Source organism: Halictus rubicundus, chromosome 6 (genome assembly GCF_050948215.1).
Source record: "Halictus rubicundus isolate RS-2024b chromosome 6, iyHalRubi1_principal, whole genome shotgun sequence".
NCBI classification, from domain to species: Eukaryota; Metazoa; Arthropoda; class Insecta; order Hymenoptera; family Halictidae; genus Halictus; species Halictus rubicundus.
The window spans coordinates 19,648,945-19,666,063 of NC_135154.1; the positions used below are offsets into that span (position 1 = coordinate 19,648,945).

At 33.6% G+C, this 17,119-nt stretch overlaps 3 protein-coding genes across 4 annotated transcripts; 2 read left to right on the plus strand and 1 right to left on the minus strand.

Moving 5' to 3' along the window:
* Positions 1-67: 67 nt before the first annotated feature.
* LOC143355007 (dynein axonemal heavy chain 3) lies at positions 68-11,952 on the plus strand. Its single transcript, XM_076789441.1, has one exon. The coding sequence runs from the start codon at positions 403-405 to the stop codon at positions 11,950-11,952; it is 11,550 nt and encodes a 3,849-aa protein (XP_076645556.1). The 5' UTR covers positions 68-402.
* A 377-nt stretch (positions 11,953-12,329) lies between these two features.
* LOC143354826 (NSFL1 cofactor p47) lies at positions 12,330-14,942 on the plus strand. 2 transcript variants are annotated; one of them, XM_076789185.1, is made up of 5 exons: positions 12,330-12,605; positions 13,114-13,531; positions 13,607-13,895; positions 13,964-14,167; positions 14,480-14,942. In XM_076789185.1, the coding sequence occupies exons 1-5, from the start codon at positions 12,504-12,506 to the stop codon at positions 14,607-14,609; spliced, it is 1,143 nt and encodes a 380-aa protein (XP_076645300.1). In that variant the 5' UTR covers positions 12,330-12,503; the 3' UTR covers positions 14,610-14,942. The 2 variants fall into 2 exon arrangements, with proteins under 2 accessions (XP_076645300.1, XP_076645301.1); XM_076789186.1 differs by having other exon boundaries at positions 12,337-12,459.
* On the minus strand, positions 14,747-17,102 carry LOC143354821 (uncharacterized). The gene is made up of 2 exons (XM_076789173.1): positions 16,758-17,102; positions 14,747-16,677 (listed from the first exon to the last, which is right to left on the minus strand). The coding sequence occupies exon 2, from the start codon at positions 16,592-16,594 to the stop codon at positions 15,281-15,283; it is 1,314 nt and encodes a 437-aa protein (XP_076645288.1). The 5' UTR covers positions 16,595-16,677; positions 16,758-17,102; the 3' UTR covers positions 14,747-15,280.
* Between the last annotated feature and the right edge of the window lie 17 nt (positions 17,103-17,119).

The window sequence follows — 17,119 nt, forward strand, 5'->3', positions numbered from 1 at the left end:
ATGTAGAAATAATAGATGTATGTACATAATGGAATTAACTTCACGAAATGGTCTATATGACAAAAAATATTTATTTATATACTGTTTATTTTGCGATATTTATTAATTCATTTTTCTAAAGACAATAAAAAAACATTTTATTCAGAGATAAATGCCAGCATTAAAATTTTTTGTATATTTTCCCAAGCTGTCTTTTAAATATATTTAATTTAATTTCATAAATTCATAAAAATCTGAACACTTATAACAAAATTTAATACAAATATATGTATATGCACTGGAGAGGTTCAGCAATAGCATGGTAGTGCGGATATTGATAAAACATTTTGCACCAATACAAGTCAGCTGGGTTGATATAGTGTTCATTATATTGAGTTTTGCTATAATTTATTTGCAAAAGCCATGGATGCGACTAAAGTAAATATAAACAGTCCCAGTAGTTTAAACATTAGTTTAACATCTGACCACAATATAATTTATAATGAAATAATGAAATGTTTAAAGTATAACAATGAGTTTCCTAAAGAATGGGAGAAGAATATCTTAAATTTATTGCCAAGAAGGTACAGAAGAAAATATTCTTCATTAGTACAATCAATGCTAATGGAAATAAAGGATATGCTGATCAAAGATATGCAAAGCTTTTCCATGAAAGTTATACTATTGTTGTCAGGAAAAGAAGAAACATCTTTTTCCTCTTTGTATTCTCTAAAGGAATGCAAAGGCTACAGCTACAATAAATTTTCTGAACGTCGTAAATTAATAGCAAAAAGATATTTTCTTCATCTGGAACCAATAAGATTCATTATGGAGATGGGTCAAGTTATGCTTCCAACGTACATCTGCAACTTTCAAGATCTCTGTCTTGATCTTATGTCATTGAATGATTTTCAAAACATAATTAATAATGATGTTAAAAAAGCATCTCTGATCATTTCTTATCAATTTTATAAAGAAACCTGTAGGATTATATCAAAGACTGCAACAAGAACACTGAGAAATGTTAGTATAAATCAACTGCTAAATATTATGCGGTGTATAACACATATTTTCGCACAGCAAATTATAAATGTTATGATACAATCAATAGATCATATGCTAACAATTATGTGTAATGAATATTATTGTCCAAAAATTAAACTTCAACTCGATCTACAAGATGGTCAACTTCTTATCAATCCTAACATTGAAGAAATATATTCAACGTATCATGGAATAATCGATCACATTGGCTCAATAGCTCAATATTTAACTTCGTTCGAAGAAGTGCTAAATTTGAAAGTATCTTCTAAATATATTCAAATAAAATTACCAAATTGGTACATTGAAGAGTCGCATAATAAATTGCGAACTATATTGCAAAACTTATTTGAGCCTATAAACAAACATGTAATAAATATTACTGAAGAATTTTATCCTGTAATTGTACCGAGTACGAAGAAGAAAATATTATCATTAAGTTTCGGCAAAATAAACTTTGATTCGTACCTCAAGTATATTAAAAAGTATAACATATATCTGATAAGAACAAATAGGATAGTAGCAAACATGTATTATACCATAGGCAGATTAGAACAGACTAAAGTTAAGGAAGCTTTGAAAGAAGAGTCATGGGATATCGTAAATGCTTTCTTGCTTAAGGTGATTAAGTATCATAAAAATTTCAATATGAAAATCTGCGAAGAGTTCGAAAGCTTGAAAATCAAAGCACTGAATATACCAAATGAAGCTAAATTGTTGATTGAGTTAACTGAATACATCTTACACGCATCGAAAGAATTAATAAAACAATTGGAATGCAAAATTCAGCAGTCTATACACATGCTATGCACATTATTTGAAGTTACATTTCTATCAGACGACCATATCAATTTAAATAAGAAAACCATAAACTGGTTGCATGAGATTGTGCCTGTATTTAGACAGAACAACACATTGTGCGAAGCAATGAAGAATGAATTGGAAGACGACATGCAAAAGAGAATAAACAAATTGAATTCTGAAGTAGATTACATTATTCCTCAACTCAGTGTTTTAGATAATATGGACGATATTGAGAGCGTTGAAGAGTATGTTGAATATTACAGAGGGCTGTTTAAGGAAGTGAATAAAATTAACATTGAGATGGAAAAGATCAACGAAGAAGAAAAATTGTTTAAATTTCCCGAAACTGAGTTTCCGAAAGTAATTGAATTGCAGGAAGTAATAATCCCATTTCATGATCTTATTTACGTTGTTCATCAATGGAGAAAAGACAATAGTGTATGGTTGGATGGGCCATTCGAGTGGTTGGATGCTGCTGTTATAAAAAGGAAAACATTAAACTACTTTGAAATGATCACTGAAATGAGCAGAACGTTCAAAACAAAAATTAAAATGGATCTGACTGCGAGCAAGTGCTTCAAATTCTCTGGTATCGCAGATGATCCGGATCCCATGCAACAACCAGCTCCGTTGAAAATGTGCTGGCAAGCTCTAAATGATATAAACGATTTCAAGAATTATTTATCGTTGATAGTATGCATGTGTAATCCAGCTCTTAAAAAATCTCACTGGATGGAAATGTCTGTGATATGTAATTTTGATCTTACACCCAATGCTGGCACGAGTCTAAGGAAAATGATCTCCTTCAATTTAATGGATGACATCGAGAAGTATGAAGCTATTAGCCTAGGTGCCAACAGAGAGCTAGAATTACAGGAAAAATTGTTGCAAATGATTAAAGAATGGAAAACAATTTCGTTCGAGATAAGCTTCGATGAAAAGTCGAAGATGCACGTCTTCTCGAATTTATGTGACATAGAATTGCTTCTTGAAGATCATTTTATAGTAATCGAAGAGATGAAAACCTCTCATTTTGTGAAACCAATCATTTCGACTGTAAACGAATTCTTCTCGTCTCTCGATAGAATTAGGAACATCATGGTGCAATGGTGTGATGTTCAAGTATTAATGCTTCCTTTATACTCAACTTTTTCTTATCATAATATAGAGAAATACTTGCCTAAAGAGTCAGCCTTGTATAGGGAAGCGAAAAAACTTTTGGCAAACATTCGAAATAAAATATGCATGAATCCTACATTCTCAGGAATTGATGATCTAACAATTTTAGAGTCTTTATACAATACCAATGAAAATCTTGAAAATGTACATCGTGGGGTAACAGAGTACATAGAAAATAAACGATTATGTTTTCCAAGATTCTTCTTCCTTTCAGACAAAGAAGTTCAAAGAGTATTATTCGAATCGAACAATGTTGAAGAATTAAACGTCTCTCTAAAACCTTGTTTCGATGGCGTAAAGAAAGTTCGAATCAATAAAGAAAAACAAATTTCTTCTATTATTGGTGATCATAATGAGGAAATGAATTTAGAAAAGTCTATTCAGATTCATTCCGATCATGAAGAGACATGGTTGATAGAACTAGAGAATGAGATAAATAGTACTTTGCAGAAAAGTATTTTAAAATGTTGGGATAAATTTAATTTTACCTATTACGATATTCTCAATTTTCCAAGTATGATAATTATATCTGTTCTCCTACTTTATTGGACTCGCGACTTACATGATTGTTTCTCTTCATTTAGCTCTAAAGCATTAAACTCTTTATACTTAAAGTATATTAATCATCTACCTAGTTTAGCCACTGAATTGAGAAATTGTACAACACGAAGGCACAGAAACATATTAACATCTTTAATCATTGTAGTCAGTAATCAAAAGGACATCGTGCAATTATTGTTGGACAAAAGAATTACTCGATACAGAGACTTTACATGGGTTGCACAATTAAGATATTATTTAGAGGAAGATTATGTTACTGTTTCAATGTTCGATGCAAGTATAAAGTATGGATACGAGTACAGCTATTACAAACAGTGTATAGTTAACACTACTCTCACAGAGAGATGTTTCTACACATTTATGCAAGCATATAAGTACCATTTATACGGAGCTGTAACAGGATTGTCTTCCACAGGGAAAACGGAGACTATTAAAAGCCTGGCAAAAGCAATCGCAGTACAGTTTCGTATTTTCAATTGCGCTAATATATCTTCCTACAATTTTGTCTGTCAAGTGTTCAAAGGATTAGTTTCCTGCGGAGCATGGCTGTGTTTCGAAAATTTCAATAGTCTGGAGCTCGAAATGCTGTCCATGATTACCCAAAATCTCGTTTGTGTGGCTCAAGCAGTAAGTGCGAATTTGAAAGCCATAACAATCAAAGGTTCACTGTTAAATCTGAATCCAGGTGGACATATTTGCACTACGACTAATCTTCGCTCATTCAAATACCATAAATTGCCTGACAATTTAAAAATATTGTTCAGAAGAGTACACATGATGGTACCAGATATCAATAAAATTGTAGAGATCGAACTGTTTGCTGCTGGCATAATTAATTCAAAACTTTTAGCTATAAAACTAACTACGTTTTACAAACTGCTCTCTGAACAGCTGCAGTGTGAATCGTGTAACACTTTCGATATAAACTCTGCCAAAATAGTTGTTCAGACCTTGAACTATTTAAAAAGAAGTTTCCCAAATGAGAACGAAACCGTGTTACTTTTACGATCTTTAATCGACGTTAATCTCCCTAAACTCTGCAGCGCAGATTCACTCATCTTTAAAAGTATTGTTGACAATACATTTCCTGATGTTACATTATTGCATCCCGATTACAAAATGTTCTTAGAAACTCTTGGGACCGTATGTGAATGTAGATGTCTGCACATTCACGACGATTTAAAACTAAAAATTATACAAGCATTCGAGCTACTGTATATTCATCGAGCAGTTATACTTGTTGGCGACCCATTGGTAGGGAAAACAGAAATTTTACACGTTCTGAAGGATGTTTTAATATCCTTGCACAAGCAAGGTGTAGGATCTGGTGTCGACGTAAAATTAGAAACTATAATACCAGGAATATCGAGTATGGACCAACTCTATGGTCATTTTGACAAAAAATTAAAAATCTGGAAGGATGGAATATGCTCTCAAGTATTTCGTTCCTTATCGAACGATTTCTTTGACAAGAAATGGATAGTATTCGATGCACCATTAAAAGATGTATGGATTGAGAGTTTATATACAGTTCTGGATACGAACAAGGCATTGCATTTGACTTCAGGTGAAAAGATTGATATAGCAGATTCAGTATCTATTATCTTCGAAACTATGAACATCGTAGAAGCTTCTCCTGCTGTGTTATTGAGATGCGGAGTGATTTATGTTGAATCACAGTCTCTTGATTGGAGACCATACGTTAAAACACATATCTACAAAGACGATATTTATAATGGTTACGAAGAAACTTTATATTCAATATTCGATTGGATAATGGATCCTGTTCTAGAGTTTATACAGAGACATTGTTCTCTAACTTTAATTGTGAATCAGTTGCACGGTATAATATCGACATTAAATTTGCTTGAGATGTATTTGAGAGATGCTCAAACCGAAAGCACTGAAGAAAAGGGGAAAAATCATTTTATAATTTGGATGCAAGCTGCGCTTATATTGTCTATTATATGGGGATTAGGAGGGAACTTGAACATGGACTCTCACGTTCAATTTAATTCCCTCTGCATATCCCTTTGGAGTGGAAAAATTGAGAAGCACCCAAAACCTAAAACAATAAAGAACTTTGATGTAACGTTACCTCACGAAGGATTAATACAAGATAATTATTACATTTTCAAAGGTTCTGGAAATTGGAAGTATTGGAGTGATTTATTAAAAACTGAAAAGACAATAGAAATAAATAATGAAATCTTTGTACCAACAATTAATACATTAAAATATAATCATCTACTATTGAAACATATTAAATTCAGGAAACCTTTCCTCATTTGTGGGAATGTATCTACTGGTAAAACTTCTTTAATAAAGAATTTGTTAAAGAACAAACTGCCTGGAGACGAATATTTGATCAACTTTTTTAGCTTTGCTTTCATGAATTCTATGTTGAGAACGCAAAACATGCTGCTTGCTAAACTGAATAAAATTAAAACGGGACATTATGGTCCTCCGAAAAATCAATTTTGTATTAGTTTCATTGATGATCTTTGTGTAGAAACGCAAGAGAGTCAATCTGAAATAAATAGTATTCTAGAATTTCTGCGGCAATACCACAGTTACGGGTATTTCTATAATACTAACGAGCCCGAAAAAATTTTTATTCGCGACACCATGTTCTCCCTTGCTATTATAGGAAATGATTTAATCAAGATATGCCCCAGATTTTTAAGGCATTTTAATCTGTACAGCATGTATGCACCGTCTACAGATACTATATTTCGAATCTTTTCAAATGTGCTTTTCACGAATTTCAAGAAGAATCTGTTCGCAGCGGATGTTCTAACTAGTGTAACTAGTATAGCAAATGCTACGATTGATATCTATAGTTCTGTAATAAAAAATCTCTTGCCAGTACCTGCAAAATGTCAATATCAATTTAGCATGAGAGACGTGAGCAAAGTAATCAATGGCTGCAGTCTCCTCCAAAAGGAATCAGTGGAAACAAAAGTTACTTTTATCCGTCTCTGGGCTCACGAAGTGTGGCGTGTTTTTGGTGATAGAATATTGGATGACGAAGACAAAGAATATCTCTTCTTACAGATCAGAGAAACCACCAAACGTCATTTCAAAGATTCATTCGAAACAGCTTTTGACTATTTATCAAAATCTAAGAACAATCAAATTACAAAGGAGTCCTTTAACAATTTAGTATTTAGCAATTTTATGGGCACGGAAAAAAATAAAAAATATGAAGAGATAACTTCTATGGATAAACTAAGGAATAAACTTCTCTTCTATCTAAACGAGTATAACACAAATTTTAAGAAACAAATCGATATAGTCATAACACAATACGTATTGGAAAATCTCATTAAAATTGCAAGAATTTTAGCAATACCAGGAGGTAATTTATTGATGATCTCCAATATAGGATCCGGTAGAAAATCTATAACAAGCCTTGCAGCTTATATAAATCAACAAGAATTGTTTGAGCCATCTTCTTGGAATTTCGATTTATGGAGAGAAGATCTAAAAAAAGTTTTACAAAAGTGTGGCAGTTCGAGGGAGAGCCTTACGTTTTTTATAAAGGAAAAACAAATATCAGATACCTTTCTCTGTGATATCAAGAGTCTTTTAGCTACCAGTGAAATACCTGATTTGTTTTCTACCGAAGAGAGGCACAATATTATCGAGATGGTACGTTTACATGCTCAAGGGGGAAACAAAAATGCAGAAATAAGTACTCACGCTGTAATGGATTATTTTCTGGAACAATGTAAAGATAACTTGCACATCGTCATATGCTTTAACTCAACAAGCAAGATAATTAGATCATATCTACATAAATATCCAGAACTAGTGAAGTATTGTACAATGAGTTGGCATAATACCTGGCCAATGAGTGCATTCAAGCAAGTAGGTTTAAAATACATTCAAGACACTGATGTCCAAGAAAACATAAAAGAAGATATAATAACAGCTTGCATACAGTTGTACGACAGTGCACGAGAAATGAGTAACGAATATTTCAATGAAACATCCAAAAGAATTCATGTGACATTACTGGCTTTCTTACACATGTTGAGATTGTACTCCTGTCAGGTATCAGAAAAGCAGAAGAATATTATCGCAACGAGGAACAGATATTTAGCAGGTCTAGAAAAATTGAAGTTGGCAGCGCAACAAGTAGAGAAGATGAAAGCTACGTTGATAATGTTAAAACCGCAGTTGGAAATCTCTGCTCAGCAAACTATAATTACCATGAAGGAAGTGGAGAATGAGAATATCAGTGTAGAAGGGGCTACGATTCTCGTGCAGCAGGAAGAAGAGATAGCGAATAAAAAGGCAGGAGTAGCTGGTAAGCTGAAAATGGAATGCGAAGCTGATTTAGCTGTAGCAATCCCAATTCTGGAAGATGCTGTTGCTGCACTGAACACACTGAAGCCCACAGACATCACGCTTGTAAAAGCCATGAAAAATCCTCCTGATACTGTCAAGCTAGTAATGGCTGCAGTCTGTGTTATGCTTGACGTACCACCAGATAAACCTATCGATCCAGTCACTGGTAAAAAATACACAGACTATTGGGGTCCAAGCAAGCGTATCTTAGGCGACATGAATTTTTTACAGAATTTAAAGGACTATGATAAAGATAATATTCCATCGAATATCATGCAAATTATTAAGAAGACGTATATATCCGATAATAGCTTTAAACCACATATTGTTGCCAAAGCATCGAGCGCTGCGGAAGGCCTTTGCAAATGGGTTAGGGCAATGGTGTCGTACGATGAAGTTGCTAAGGCAGTTGCGCCTAAGAAGGAGAAGCTTCTGGCTGCCCAAAGGGAATGTGACGAAGCTGAAGCCTTTTTAAATGAGAAGCGTAAAACGCTTTCCGCGTTGAACGCGAAACTTGCAGTACTGAATAACAGTCTCCAGGAAACATTACAGCAGAAAGTGAAGCTCGAAAAGGAAGTGGAAGACTGCACCAGCAAGCTTAATAAGGCAGAAAAATTGATTGCAAGTTTAGGGGGTGAGAAAGACCGCTGGATGGAATGCGCCGAGAATCTGCAAGAGAATTATAATAATCTCGTCGGAGATATGATACTATCGTGCGGAATAATAAGTTACACAGCATCGTACACCACAATTTTTCGTGACAAAATTGTAGGGTACTGGAAACAGTATATTATACATTTAAAAATACCATTTACTACTAACTACAATCTAATAAACATTCATGGAGATGAGAATGAGATAAATCATTGGTATCTTTGTGGTTTGCCTAAACACAGATTCTCGGTTGAGAATGCAATTATTATGAGCAATTCTAAGCTGTGGTGTTTGTTCATCGATTCACAGAATCAAGCAAATCAATGGATTAAAATAATCGAGAAGAAGAATAATATTAAAATCATCAAACTCACTAATTCCAATTATGCATCGATCGTTCGATCTAGTATTGTAAATGGAAACCCTGTGTTGATTGAAAATGTAGGAGAACAATTAGAAACCGTGTTGGATCCATTTCTTAAGGACAGAATCTACAACGATGAAAATATTTCGTATTTGACCATAAATCGCGATATTATAAAATACTCGCACGATTTTCGGTTGTACATTACAACACGATTGTTGAATCCAAAATATACACCCGAGGTATTCAGTAAATTCACTGTAATTGATTTCTTCATTCCAAACGAAGCTCTTCAAGTGAGGCTCCTCGATCTCGTCGTTTCGAAGGAAAAGCCAGAGCTTCAGGGAAAATTCGAGATATTGCAGATGGAAGACGTGAACAACAAAAAAGTATTGAAACAACAAGAGGATAATATTTTATGCACCTTATCTTCGACAACCACGAATATTCTTGAAGATGAGAACGCAATAAAAACTTTGGACTCCTCGAAAAATCTTTCTCTAAATATAATTAAAAAACAAGAGATAACGAGACTGATGTCTCTGGAGATCAGCAAGTTTCGAGATGCTTACACGCAATTCGTTAAATACTGTGTCGATTTGTTCAACACACTCATTGCTCTGTCATACTTGAATAGCATGTACTGTTTCTCTTTCACGTGGTTTGTGCAATTGTATACCAGATCTATCGAGACTTCGAATAGAAGTGCTGTTCTCGAGAAGAGATTAGCATATTTAAAATTTTCATTTACTCAAAGCCTTTATGCGAGCATCTGTAGATCCTTATCAGAGAAGCACAAGATACTATGCTCTTTCTTATTATGTTCTAAAATACTATTAGATGACAAACAAGCCACAGAGGAAGAAATTAAATATTTTATGTCCACAAACTGCAGACGTACTGAAACAATTTCCAATAATAAGCCTAGCTGGCTACCGCAAAATACTTGGACGAATATTTGTGATGTTCAGAACGTATTATCAACGTTTAATGGTCTTGCAGAAGATTTCCATTGCAACGATAACGCGTGGAAACAATATTACTCCTCCGAAACACTTCAAAATCAGCTGTTGCCATGGCCTTGGATAGATAAATCCTCTTTTCAGAAACTTATACTTGTTAAAACGTTAAAGCCTGACAAAATTACAATACAGATCATAGAAATAATAAAAGATACATTGGGAAACATACAGGTCCACTCTCCACAAATTAAAGTGGCTCAATCGTATGCAGAATCCAATTGTTTGACTCCTATTCTATTCATTCTACCAAGCTGTTCGTCACTTTTATCTCTTATTTCTGCTTACGCGAAAACAAAGGGCTATTTGTCAAAGTTTATCTCTCTGTCGATGGGCAGAGGTCAAGAACAGAGAGCTGAATTTCTTTTAAAAAGAGCACAGGCCGAAGGCAATTGGGTGTTTCTAGAAAATTGTCATCTGGTGCCTCACTGGATGCTGGATCTTGAAAGACTCTGTGAAAATTGCGATATCTCCAATACATCTCTGGGCTTTCGATTATGGTTATCCAGTTACCCTATTAAAGGATTCCCAATTAGTATCTTGCAAAATAGCATAAAAATATCGCACGATTATCCATTGAATATTAAGGAAATATTGCAGAATATTTACCAGTCGGACCCTATAGTAAATAAAGAGTTTTACGAAGGGTGTCCAGGAAGGGATAAAATCTTTTCGAAGCTGCTATTCGGCTTATCTCTATTTCACACGATCGTGAAAGAGAAAAATAGCTTCGGTGCCCAAGGCTGGAATATACCGTACGATTTTGATCATTCTGATTTTCATTTATCCGCTATACAACTGCAAAGCTTTATAAACGATGCTGACTATACACCTTTCGATATTATTCTATATTTCATTGGAGAATGCAATTATGGAGGAAAAGTGATGGATAATATTGATAACAGAAGTCTATTGCATCTCTTAACAGATTACTGCAACTCAGACACGGTTAAAGATAAGCAAGCAAAGTTGATACCGCAAAGATGTGAGTATTTGCATGTGATTAAGCACATCGAAGAGATGCCTTTGGATTTATCATCGGAAGTTTTTGGATTCAGTCAAAATGGAGCTGTTACTCGAGATACAATGATGGCCTTTGAATTCTTGTCGTCCATCTCGTCTATGAATCCCATTGATCATTTATTAGACGATCATCTGCCTCAAGATCAAGTACTACTTTTAATCAATGATATTGCTGATAAATTGCACGATACATTCGAAATCAATTGTTTGGAGGAAAATAAGTCTTCTCTGCTTCGAGAACCTTTGAATAGAGTTCTTCTGTGCGAAGCAAAGCTGTTTAAACATACTTTAACAACTGTAACTCGAACGTTGAACAATTTGAAATCAGCATTCGAAGGATCTCTTCCATTTACAGATTCTCTCCAGGAAGTATCGAAAATGATATACAAAAATAAAGTTCCTCGTACTTGGAAAGGAATAAAAAATAATAACATAACAGATAACTTAGGTTATTACATTGATAATTTAGTAAAACGTATGGGTTTTCTTAAACAATGGATGAATGGAGGCTGTCCTAGAATTGTTTGGCTCGATGCAATATTTTTTGGTAAAATGTTCTTCTCCGCGATTTCATTAACGTTTTCGGAAAAGTACAATGTACCTGTTGAAGAAGTTGGGCTTGAATTTAAAGTTATAATTGAAGGAACTAGTGCAGAAAATGTTGACGCATATTTTATCCGTGGTTTGCATTTATCTGGCGCTCGATGGGACATTGAAAATAATCTATTAGCTGAAAATTCGAAATACATATATTGGCAGGATATGCCGCCAATATGCATTTCATTTTTACATAATAAAAAGGACACGGATAACGTTTACCAATGTCCTGTCTATGTAACTGCTGTACAATGTGCTGATAAAAATATTCAATCTATATCGAATAATTATATAATTAATATACCATTAATAACAGATCGACATAGAGCACACTGGATAAAATGCGGTACAGCTTTGTATTGTCATAATTCGTAACAGAATACTGCATTAATCAAATAAAATTTTTTAATTTATTAATTGATTAATGCTTTCGGTATGAAAAATCTGGTTTAATCAGAAATTCAATTGCAATTAAATACCTATTTTTAAACAAATATTTATGCGAAACATTGATCATAAATGTATGTATGTAGAAACATTTTTTTATAAAAGTTGAATAATATACATATGTATATTCGTATAGATGTTAAATAGTATAATAGGATCATGAACGAAGCGATTAACATTATATAATTTCGCGGAATTTATTCTACGGAGTTGTGTGCAAAAGATTAATGTAAAGTGCAAAAAGTATTGAAAAGTCACAACGGATGCGAAACGTATATTCAAATATTTCGCGGATTCGCTGACTACATGTATCCGGTTCGGTTCCATATAAATGGAAGGAATGACAGGTAAATTGAAGAAATTGACGTAAAGTTGAATTACCGAACAAAGAAAATTATTACCGGAGAGATTGTTTTGGCAGCTGTTTAGAATCAGGTACAATATCTAATTCACCGTAAGTGATATAATATTCGCGATCAATGGCGAACCACGAAGAGCTGGTTTCGCAATTTACAGATGTAACTGGTGTAGAGTCTGAACGAGCACGGTTTTACCTTGAGTCATCTGCTTGGCAGCTTGAGGTGAGGCAGCGTATTTATTCAATGTTTTATATAAGTTAATATAAATAGTTTCGATTAACGAGCGACTCATTTCTACATAAGCAACACTCTGCAGTTTAGTAAAACTGTCAGCATCCGTCAGCTTTTATAACCTTAAAGTCCACAAATCGAAATACTATTGTTATACAAAGTGGTGTGTTATTAATATTTATATTTTGAAATAGTTTATAATTTTTCTCATTCCACCGAGGATATATTTGCAATAGTTATTAATCAACAACGTAAAAATACGTAACTACAACGTTATAATAAAAATGCCTAAAAATAAACAGGCAATTTGTATTAAAGCCAATTCTTTCCATTGAGTGACTTCTTATTAATTTGATATTTGTAGTGCACAGATTCCCAGTGTGTATTTACTGTTAGTGCCTGTGGATTGTACAAAATTATTGTTCTTTTCGTTTATAAAAATTCGGGGAGCCCTGTTCTAGTTAATCAACTAATCGGGTCTCTTTTGCAAATGTTTCAGGTTGCTCTTGCCAGCTTTTATGAGAATGACGATTTAAGGCCTTCTGCATTGATCCCAGAAACCACCGAAGATTCAACAACAGAGGAAGACTATACGCAGGCCTCAGACACTGAGATGGAGGGGCAATCGTCAAAAGAAATACCAAAATCAAAACCAAAATCCAGACTCGCAACGCTTAGCGATATCAAGGACAAAGAAAGCAGCCCTGAAGATGCACAGACATTCTATGCTGGTGGTTTTGAAAACAGTGGGCAAGAAGTGATAGGACCACCAAAAAAGAAGGATATTATTAGTGATATGTTTAAGTTGTGTCAAGCACAATCGGTTGATGTAAAACCAAAATCAAGTGGGCAGCAAAGACCAAACACATTCAGTGGAACAGGATATAAACTAGGTCAAACAAATTCTGATACCGAAGGTATAACATAAATACTAATAACATAGAAAAGTTGGTTCATGACGCTTCTACTATAAACTGTTTCTTTTTGTCTAGTTGTTTCTGCTTCTTCCTCCAATCAAGGTTCCAATTCTGGACCGATCACTTTGAAGTTGTGGAAGAATGGATTCACTGTAAACGATTCTGAACTTCGGTCTTACAATGACCCAGAGAATAGAAAATTCCTAGATACCATTAAGAGAGGCGAAATACCACCAGAAATTCGTCAAGAAATTGTGAAGAGCACAGAGGCATGGATAGACATGGAGGATCATCGTCACGAGACTTATCTTCCTCAGAAAAATAAAGTCAAAGCTTTCACTGGAAAAGGTCGCATGTTAGGAAGGTATATCTTGTACACAAAAATTTACGTTTATGTATATTCCATGTATTTTTAATAATCTCTTTGTTCAGTCCTTCTCCAGCAACTGTTGGTATGACAATACCAACTGATCTAGCAGATCAAGCAGCAAACGAATCAGAAGCTAAGAAGCAATTAAATTTAGATGAATCAAAACCTGTCACAACGCTGCAAATCCGTCTTGCCGATGGTACGAACGTGAAGGCTCAATTTAATTTAACACACACTGTCAGCGATTTGAGACAGTACATAGTAACGTATCCTTTTATAATTAAGATACATATTGCTATTATATAGAGGTGTGCGAGAACCAAAAAATATCGAGTTGGAACAGGTCGAAAACTTTATTCAGGATTGGGATGGGTTCTTGAAAATTTTCAGTATTATTCTCTAAGAAAAAACTCTAAATTCTCTAAAATTCTCTAAAAAAACTCTAATATGCTCAAGAATAATCTCGAAATTTTCGAGAACCCAAGTCGTACTACGCAATATCGCAGCGTTCTATTGTTGTAGAATTAATTTTAATTTTATTCAATCGACAGATTATTCCTTAACTAATTATAACTTAGTATGAGACCTCAATACGCTATGAGGGAATTCAGTTTATTAACAACATATCCTACTAAGGAACTGCCAGAAGAAAAAACAATTGAGGAAGCTGGTTTGCAAAATACAGCAATCATCCAACGACTGAAATAAACGTTTTTTCTAGATCCTTAGTTACGGAAGTTTAAGTGATGTATCAATTAGATCATTCTTGAATATAATACATTGATATACTTGAAAGTACCGGTTCAACACTTTTCATTTAGTAACAAATTCAATTTGCTCTATACTTTATTTTATCTTTGGTTCTGATCATTTAACATTAATTTTGCTGATATAATACGGAGAACACATTGTCAAAACGAAATCGATATTAAACGTAATTAGAAAACATGTAATAAAATTACGAAAATTTTGTAAAATCTATAATAAAATTAATTGATGCAATGTGTCGTTTCATAAAATAATAAATAAATTTTGTGTAATTATTGTTGAGTAATATAATACAAGAATACTGTTGATAAGTATATCAATTTGTCCAATCACCAAGGCAACTGGGGGAAGGAAGTTACAAAAATGAAATCTATTATTAGGTTTTATAAAATATTTACATTTATAAAGTTATTCAAATATCTGCATTTTAACAATGTTTTTTTTTTTACAGAATTTGAGAATGTACATTTGGACACTTATACAATCCTTATAAATAGATCAGACTTTCATACGAAAATTCCACATTTCTGTTGCATTGAATCTATACAGACAATATTTCATGCAATTAACGATTTCAATGCAAATAGTCGATTATTAATTGCAACTATTTATCATGAATTTCCTAAGAATCTTTTATCTGTTATAAACCTTCTATACATTTGTGAATTTTGTATATCTTCTTTAAATCTCAGAATTGTGCTGTCTTCCTTGCCTGTACCTGGGTTGAATTTTTCGAAACAATACTTATATCGATTTACTGCGACCAAATCCGTGCTAATTGCTCGAATATGAATATTATCTCTTTTAAATAATTCGCGTGTATTATATATATAAATAGGTCGATTATCAGTAATGCTTGAATCATACTGCGTCTTTTTAAATATTGCAAACGATGCATTTTTATTAAATGCATTGTCGATTTGCTGAGTGCAAAACGTGAAGGGCTTTATCGAGTAATGATCGGTCTTCGTGTTAAATTGCTTGAAATTTGCCATTAAATCGACGAGAGAATGATGATACTTTAAAACTACATACTCATCCCATGGCAATGTAATCGTGTACATAACTTTATTGTATGTACGATATAAACAATCCGCCTGTATTAAATCTTTTATCACGTCTGGGTGAATTCCAGAGAAAGGGAAGTTCCATGGGACAACTGTGTACGTAAATTTCCAGTATGGATTTTGAGATTTGGATAACTCCTTGAGCAGACCATTGAAATCGCTCGTGATACCGAAATCGTATACTATAAAATTATCTATGCCAATTATATCATGGAAATTTATGAAAGCAATCATCTCTGATAAATGCATTGGCTTTGTTAATGGTGGAGCTACGCATACTCCAATATTAGTGTAATTTAAATTATGTAATGGAGGTTTAATAGCTAACATGGGTGTATCATTCAGATTTAGATTAGATTTGGTAAGAAAACTTACTCCTACCGGTTTCTTATTTTTAGCGTATGTACAATAAAAATTATATCCGTTATAATCTGAGTTTTTATGAGCCCTTGTGATGTTTAGATCATTACGAATTGGAACGTATCTGAAGCTTCCTAAGAATGGTTTAATTTCATTATGAAAAAATATTATACATCGCATACCCTGGATACTGTCCAATGATCCAAAACCTAATGCTTGAACCTCTTTGTTGTGAACATTATATGCAGAATAGATGTACAAATCATTTTCTAGTCTCTGCCACGAGGGAAGAGGCTCGTCAAATTTCATATTCGGCGTATTAAATATTGGCACATTATTTGTACAGTTGACCTCAACATTTTTCTGATTTGGCTTTCCGAAGAAATTGAAAACTTCTAATACATATCTTAGCTTATTATACTCATGTCTATAAAATAACAACGACACAAGACTCACTACTGTAATGACTGCGAGTGCTGCTTGGTAATATTTTCGCATGTTTTAATAATTACTCTAATTCAGCATACATCAATTCTTACGTTAACTTGTTCTCGGTCTACCTATTACATATGGATGCAATTCTGAAACAAAAATGTTGTTTACAAAATTAAACGTTGCTTCTATACAAACAGATTCCCCATTGTAGATTATTTGTAAGTACCTGCAAAACGACGTAAGCAATAATTATTATTCTTCAAGCTGCATCTTGTGACAATTGAAATAATCCACACACGATTTCACGTAACTCTTGTTGATAAATTATTGTATTTTATAACTCATCGAATTGCCACTTATTACGTTACATTAGATTTTCGATGTATTTTCAGTAATTACCGTTTGCATATTGTAATTCTTTATTTAAAAAATGGGTTTACGGTTTCATAACCAAAGAGAACGTGTTAGGTTAATCCCCTTACGCGCCACTTTTCAAAGCGGCAAGATTATTGTCAAGATTTACTACTCTGAATATGTGCGCCAAAAGTGACATGCGTGCGAGACGGAAACTATTAATAAGAAAACGGT